Source organism: Penaeus vannamei, chromosome 3 (genome assembly GCF_042767895.1).
Source record: "Penaeus vannamei isolate JL-2024 chromosome 3, ASM4276789v1, whole genome shotgun sequence".
Taxonomy (NCBI): Eukaryota; Metazoa; Arthropoda; class Malacostraca; order Decapoda; family Penaeidae; genus Penaeus; species Penaeus vannamei.
Genome location: NC_091551.1, coordinates 19,568,451 through 19,575,950, shown reverse-complemented (window position 1 = coordinate 19,575,950; position 7,500 = coordinate 19,568,451). Strand labels below are relative to the sequence as shown.

Sequence of the window (7,500 nt, the reverse complement as noted above, 5' to 3'; positions counted from 1 at the left end):
TTGTCGGCAGATATTTGTCTCGATGTATTAGTCAGGGCGAATCTGATCGCTTTCTTTCTCTCTCTCTCTATCTTTCTTTCTCTCTCTATCTCTTTCTCTCTCTCTCTATCTCTCTCTCTCTTTCTCTCTCTTCCTCTCTCTCTCTCTCTCTCTCTCTCTCTCTCTCTCTCTCTCTCTCTCTCTCTCTCTCTCTCTCTCTCTCTCTCTCTCTCTCTCTCTCTCTCTCCTCTCTCTCTCTCTACTTTACTCCTAGCCATTTTTGCTTTTGTTTCTTTTCTTTGGTCTTATTAATCTTTCTTTCCTCTGCAACACTTCCGCCATGTCTCTCCCCTTCTTTCTTCCCTTTCTTCCACTTCTCGTTTTATCCCCCTTTCTCTTCGTTTTTTTTTCATTCTAGAAATGGAATATAAATGAAAAAGCATCTGGTTAAAAAAACACATTCCAGCTTTATTTGGAACCAACACAAGGGAAGTATTTAATTTAAATTAAGACAATAGTATTTATATCTATAAAAAAGATCCAACATCAACACACACTTCATTTATCTTTATGCTATCTATAACACTTCGAACACCCTTTTTCGCTTCACAAACTAAGTAATGCTGAAATCATAGCGATTCCCACCTCCGAAATGGCATCGGTTTGTTACAGTCTACAGAAAACACACTGTGGAAATAACGGTAATAGCCGTTTTAAACACGTTCGAAAATAACATATGAATAATTTAAAAAGTCATCATGACGTCAGGCAACAGTGACATATATGGCAGTGAACAGTAATACTGCGAAAAGGCAAATTATAAATAAATCGGTGTTGAAATGAAATATAAGAGAGTTTTTGCCGCTTCGCGTGTTTCATCTCTTCTAGTCCGCGTTGACTTGATTTTCTTGTTGTTGTTAATGTGTAAAATATTTTTCTTCCTTTTTCCCTCTACGCCCTATTTTTTTCTTGTCTCTTTTTTCTCTATTGTTTTTGTTGCCAAATTGTGTGGTGTACATATAATCATTCTCATTTTCCATTTTTTCTCAGTTATTTCTTTTATTTTGTTTTTGTTTTGCTTTGTCAATCCCTCTCTTTTTTAGATCAAATAAACGTAATGATAATCTATTTTTCAGCTCCCTGTATATGGAGTTATTCCTTACTCCACGGAACAGGCATGAATAAATCCACATGAATCCGTTTGCATCCGCGAACGTTACAATTCTCGTCTTTAGAATTAAAGATTGTCTATTACATAGCATTGTGCTTACTGGTGTCTCATCCAATCTTTATTACATTGATGTTGCTGCCGCTGTTCTTGTTGTTGTCTTTGTTGTTGCTTTTGTTGTTGTTGTTGTTTAAAAAGCGATTTAATCCCTTCCATATTTTTTGTTTACATCCATCGCTCCCTAATAGTAAGATTATTCAGCAACTTTTTTTCTTATTTCATATTTTGTGCACGAAAAGAAGAAAATATAAAAGCACATGATACATTTTCTGATTTTGTTTATAAAAAAAGAACACTCACAGTATCTATACTTTCTTTGAAACGGGTTTTTAAGGTTATATTAATGAAAAAGTAAACAGATTACGAAGCAAAACATCGGAATGATGATAATAACTATAACAATGATGATGATAATAATAATGATAATAATAATGATAATATTTAAAAAATAATAATAACAAAAAAAAAAAAAATAAGGATAATGAGAACAAATTTAATATTAACATCAATAATGATGATAATGATAGTAACAGTCATCACCATAATAATGATGATTATAAGGATAAGAAAGATAATAATGATAATAATAATGATGATAATAACTATAAAACAAATAACAAACTGATAATGTTAAAAATAATAGATGATAATGATAAAAAGAACGATAATAATAATAATAATGCAAGTATCAATAATAATTACATAATAATAATAACCACAAGAATAATAATAAAGATAATGATAACAATAATCATCTGAAAACCATATTTTTCCGTCCACTTGTGCCTCCATTGTACTAATTCATCAGGTAATTGTCTAGCACTAAAGTTGCAAATGTTGAAGAAAAGGCAAGACTTCCAAACGAGGGAAATTCGGGGCCAACCTCCGAACGAGTGGGCGTGGCGCTAACGTGAGAAAAGCCTCCTTATTGGTCACGCTGTTCTTTTGTTTTTGTTTTTGTTTTTTTGTGTCTACGTGAATAGTTCGTGGAGGGAAATGCTACACTTTAACTCCTCGTTCATTTTGTTTGTTTGTGTGTGTGTTTTTTTTTTTTTTTTTTTTTTTTAGTTCTGGGCTGGCGGTTTGTGTCAAGGGGTCGTGATTTCAAGAAAATAAAAATAGATTTGATGTAAAGCATGTTTGAAATATTGATGGATTCTAGTCTTTGCTGTGTCGCGTATGCCTTGTTTTTCCCTCCTTACTGACGTTCCGCCATGAGATTTGAAAAATAACGAACTTAGTAACAAAAAGGATGAAAATATAGGAAAGTATTCATTAACTAAATCTAAAAAAAAGGTATTTGTACAAAAAACAGTGTATCGCAGGTTTATTCATTTCAAGAGGATTCTTCTTTCGGCGTATGTTACATAAAACTGAGATCTCGGGGCAAGTGAAATTCTCACGTAAGAAAAACGAAGGAAAAGAGAATTGTTTCAAAAGAATCTCAACCGTTTCAATTCTTCGCTCTTGCCGCCCACAAGAACCATGGAAACGCACTGAGGCCAAACTCCGCGCCCTTTGTCGAATCGCTGGAAAAGTGAGGACAGTTTTCTCTCGCTGGACAGTGGCGACCGTCGACAATCCCAGCAACATCATCTGCTAAGGGCCGACGTCTCAAAAAAAAAAAAAAAAAAAAAAAAATGTAGTGAAAACGTGACATAACCTTCTCTGTGACTCAGACCACGCTGCGGCGACGTCACTTGAGGGGTGTATATATAGCCTCGGGTTCACGGGATTGCATGATGAACGATAATCACGCCAAGGCTCCAAGACTCACGTGTTCCAACTTATTCATAAAAAAGAAACACCTTACACTTATGTTTACAATTGTTCAGTGGACATTGTTTTCCCTCGTCCGCTTTGAGGATTGTGCGTATTTTGACGTGCGATTTATGCAGCCTAAACAATACGACATGTTTGCATAATGACTTCGCTTCCTTGGATGGCGCATGCGCTCGCTGACGATGTCTCAGTTCTGCAGATTTTATCAAAATATATCTCGTTGTGTATTCCTCTCGTCGGCTAGGAACATTTTCGTTCGGTTCTAGACTTTTCCGGTTTCGTCTGGGAAGAAAACAGCCAGTGTGCTTGTGTATGTATGTATATATATACATACATGGGTATATATATATATATATATATATATATATATATATATATATATATATATATATATATATATATATATATATATATATATATATATATATATATATATATATATATATATATATATATATATATATATATATATATATATATATATATATATATATATATCGAATCCGGCTGCATCCGGTGAATCTACGAACGCCATCAGTCCGTTCGCGCAATGTCATCACCAATAGCGTGACGTCATCAGTGGCTCCCCAAACAAGTCCTACAACATTTGATCGCAAAGAACTTGGTGGTACACATCCGCTTGAGCCTCTTGCACAGTTTGGTATCCAAGCGGTCACGACACCTTTTCTGATGACCTGTTTGGGAAAGAAGGAGGGCGATGGAGGTCAGGGCAGGGCGGCACTTGTCATGAAATATGGCCCGATTGTAAATTATGATCCATTTCAGAGAAGGAATATATCTAACAAGGACTCCAAACAAGAAATAATAAATTAAGATCATAACATAAAAACATCGTAACTCGTTCTTTATTCCCTATTAGTTCACACCTATTTTTATCTTATCTCTCCTCCTTACCTCGTCTGTTCTTCGGGCAACGGTGCTTGTTGCACGCCAATTTCTGCTTCGGTTTCGAGTCACGACTGCACGTCCGCACCTCTTCCTGTGTCCGCACGTCTACGCACTTCACGTGGCGGAACTGAAAGCCTCCTCCACACGACCTAAGAGGAGGGGGAAAGGGCTGTGTGAGTTTGATTGTTTGTTTGTTTGTTGTGGAGGTAACGGGAGAGTGAAAGAAATACTGGTCTGGTGTTTATAAGAGGAGAGTCTTTCCACATAACTCGTTTTTTTCTTTCTTTCTTTCTTCTTTCTTTTTTTTCTAAAATTTCTATTTACATCTTATCCCTGTGCTCTGAGTGCAAAAAAATACAAGACAAAATAATTACTGCCTCGAACTAAGTGGAATGACCTCTAATAATGTGATAATGAAAGGACTCGCTGACAGACGGACGTCCTCAGACAGCCCCGAGATGGACTGCTGGACGAATGAGCGACAGACAGACTGACAGACAGACGACTCACTTGGTGCACAGGCTCCAGGGTCCCTCCACCCACGCGAGGCAGGGCCGGAGCTCACAGGGCTCGGCCTCAGGGGGTCGCGCGTCGGGGGAGCAGCGACGTTCAGGAGGACACGACACGGCCCTCTGCCTCTCCCCCAGGTCGCACTCGCCCTCGCACTCGCCCCACGCGCCGACCTCCCAGTCCGCGCACTCCACCTGGACGAAAGGAAGGGAATTGGGGGTTAATGGCAGGGCTACCGGAGTTCATGGGTATGGTTTCTCTCTTCCTTCTCTCTCTCTCATGCGTATGCAGGGCACCCGCTCTCTCCTTCTCTCTCTGACATGCAAGCAAACACACCCATAGACACACACGCGCACACACACATTCACACTCACGCGTACTAAATGAACATGCCACTCACGGTGTTGCAGGACTTCAGGTCGATGGGCGGGAACAGGTCACACAAACGTGGATCTGCAAGAGTTGCGGTGACCTGGTTTCTGCACTCCACAGTTCGGGTACTCACGCCTCCGCCACACTCCACGCTACACTGTAGAAAGGAGGGGGGAGGGGGTTTCACACATTGATCATATCTGTTGTCAGTTTAGGGATATCTAAGAAGCAAGAGCGCAAACGGGAAGCTATTAAACGACAGCAAATGACTAAAAAGTATACCTGGACCTCAAAGAATCATTGGACATACCTCGGACCAGTTGCCAGCGTGCCACTGGTAAGATGGTGGTTTGGGGGTCTTCGTTGTCTCGCCTGCGTGCTTGGACATCTGTTCCTCGGCCAGTTTGTGGAGGACATCTACCGCTTCCTCGCCGGTGTGGATATGCACTTTCTTCTTGTCCTTCTTCTTCTTCCCTTTGGCTGGCACTTCCACGATTTCGATCACTTCAAAGTCACTGGGATCGATCTTGTCTACAGCAATGCCTTCGGGTCTTCTCTCTTCTTCTCTGTTGTCAACATCGCTGTCTTCTGTTTCTAATTTAATTTCGTCTTCCTCTTCGTCATCTGATGCGTGTTTTACGGCCACTTCCATTTCGTCGTTCTTTTCCTTTTCCGTAGTTTCTTCCTCTTCTACTTCTTCCTCTGCTTCATAATCAAGTACTGTTGGTTCTTCGATCCACGTCGACGTTTCAAGACCTGTTGGTTCTTCAGTCAATGATGGCTCTTCAGCTACAACTGCTTCTTCCTTCACGGTTGGCGCTTCCAGATCCGTCGTGTCCTCCAGTCCTGTAGCTTCGGTCTCGTCGTCCTCGTTTTCCTCCGAAGGGACGGGAGCTCTGTCGAACTTCTTGGTCTTCTTGGGAATAGTCTTTTCCGGACTCTCGACTACGACGTCCAGTTCTTCCTTGGGTGGTAAGGAAGACGGCTTCTGTTGGGCTTTCGAAGAGTCGTCCTCATTCTCACTCGAGGGCAGTTTGGAATCAACGTCGACTTCGTTTATAGAAGGTTCTTGTGAAGGATGTCCCTCCACAACACTCTCTTCGAAGGTTTCTAAAGGTTCTGGCGTTGTCAATGTAACTTTAGGAAGTGCAGGTCCGTCCGTGGAACTCCCCTCGGCGTCAGTGGTGGTTGCAACGTCTTCAGTGTGTTTCTCTTCAACTGAGTCAGGGGGGTTCGTAGATGGATGAGACGCTGGTGTGGTCACTGTACTTATTTCATCGCCAAAGGTAGATGTAGATAGGTCGTTCACAGTTGTTGCTGTTGCAGTTTCCATCGTCGTTACCGGATGCACGGATGGTACCAAAGTAGAGCCTAGAGAGGCTTCAGAAGTGATAGATTCCAACGTCGTTGGCATCGTGCTCTCAGTTGTTTGGACTGCAGCCGTAGGGTCGCCAGGAAGAGTTTCAGTCGTCTCGAAGATAGTGGTGGCGGTGGACGGTGAAGCGGTGGAAGTCGCGGACGGAGCAGCAGTTGTGTCAGTATCCGTCGTTTCGGCAGGAACTGTGGCAGCGGTGGTCGACGTAGGCGGAACAGTGGTAGGGGCTTCCGTGGATACGTGTTGGCTATACTCAGGCAGGGTCTCGGGAGGCGCATCTGCCTCATACTCCATCAGGGTCATCTCATCTTCATTCTCCGGCAATGTCTCTTCTTCCTCATTCTCTAGAGTTGTCTCTTCCTTTTCTTGTCCTCCTTCTTTACCTTCTTCATCTTCACTTTTCTCCCCAGTTAATGTTTCCTCCTCCTTCCCTTGGTTGTCACTCTTTTCCTCTTCCTTTCCTTTATTTCCTTCATTTGACTCTCGTTCAACACCCTCTTCTTTTTCCTTATCCTCGTTCTCTTCCTTCACATTTACATCTCCCTCTCCTTTGATTATCTCCTCCTCCTTAGTGCTCTTTGTCCCTTCATCTCCCTTGCTTTCTTTATCCTCATACTCCGGCAGAGTTACCGGCTCTACCTCAGTATATTCGGGCAGCGTATATTCTGGCAGCGTCGTCCCCCTCCAGCCGTCGCTAGGCTCGTACTCCGGCAGGGTCTCCCCGACCATGTCGTCCTCGAGCTTCGTGCCTTCGTACTCGTACTCGGGCAAAGTCTCCTCCTCCGGCTCACGGCAGTCACCCTCGCACTCCCTCACGCTCTTTGGCTCGTCCTTCTCGCGGCACGCCAGGCCGCCCACGCAGGTCACCCGCCGGAACTGGACGCCCTCGCCGCACTCCGCCGAGCACTGTGGGTGGAGAGCACAGGGACTCCAAGGACGCGCCAGGAAATCGACTTTCTCCTAATCGGACTCCATTATATGATGGTATAAATGATTAGATAATAACAAGAGAAAAAAAAGTAAAAAGAGAAAGAAAAAAGAAGAAAGCGCTAAAGGGCAACCTCTCGTACCTTGGACCAGTCCCCGACGTCCCAGTGGCCGCAGGTGATGTTCCCGCACTGTCGCCGTTCTGCTGGTCGTGTGAAGGGATCGCACTTCCCTTCCGGCGCCACGCACGCAACCTCTCGCTGCTCAAACTCGCACGGGTCGAGCGAGCAGGACTGTAGCACGGATAAGAAAAGAAAACAGAATGATTACACACTAATGGTGATGCTGTTAAATACGAATAGAACAGGATAACAGCAGCAGCATCTCTCATCAATCTCCTTTATGCTTCCTCCCCCTC

At 42.9% G+C, this 7,500-nt stretch overlaps 1 protein-coding gene across 2 annotated transcripts in view; it reads right to left on the bottom strand.

Moving 5' to 3' along the window:
- Positions 1-423: 423 nt before the first annotated feature.
- Positions 424-7,500, bottom strand: part of LOC113827274 (A disintegrin and metalloproteinase with thrombospondin motifs 6) — a 147,256-nt gene continuing 140,179 nt past the window's right edge. For both annotated transcript variants that reach the window (XM_070141699.1, XM_070141708.1), the window contains exons 19-24: positions 7,226-7,375; positions 5,091-7,061; positions 4,809-4,937; positions 4,409-4,602; positions 3,905-4,047; positions 424-3,684 (exon numbers count right to left, since the gene is read on the bottom strand). In XM_070141699.1, coding sequence (XP_069997800.1) covers positions 3,566-3,684; positions 3,905-4,047; positions 4,409-4,602; positions 4,809-4,937; positions 5,091-7,061; positions 7,226-7,375 — 2,706 coding nt within the window. In that variant the 3' untranslated portion in view covers positions 424-3,565. The remainder of the gene's footprint in view (positions 3,685-3,904; positions 4,048-4,408; positions 4,603-4,808; positions 4,938-5,090; positions 7,062-7,225; positions 7,376-7,500) is intronic.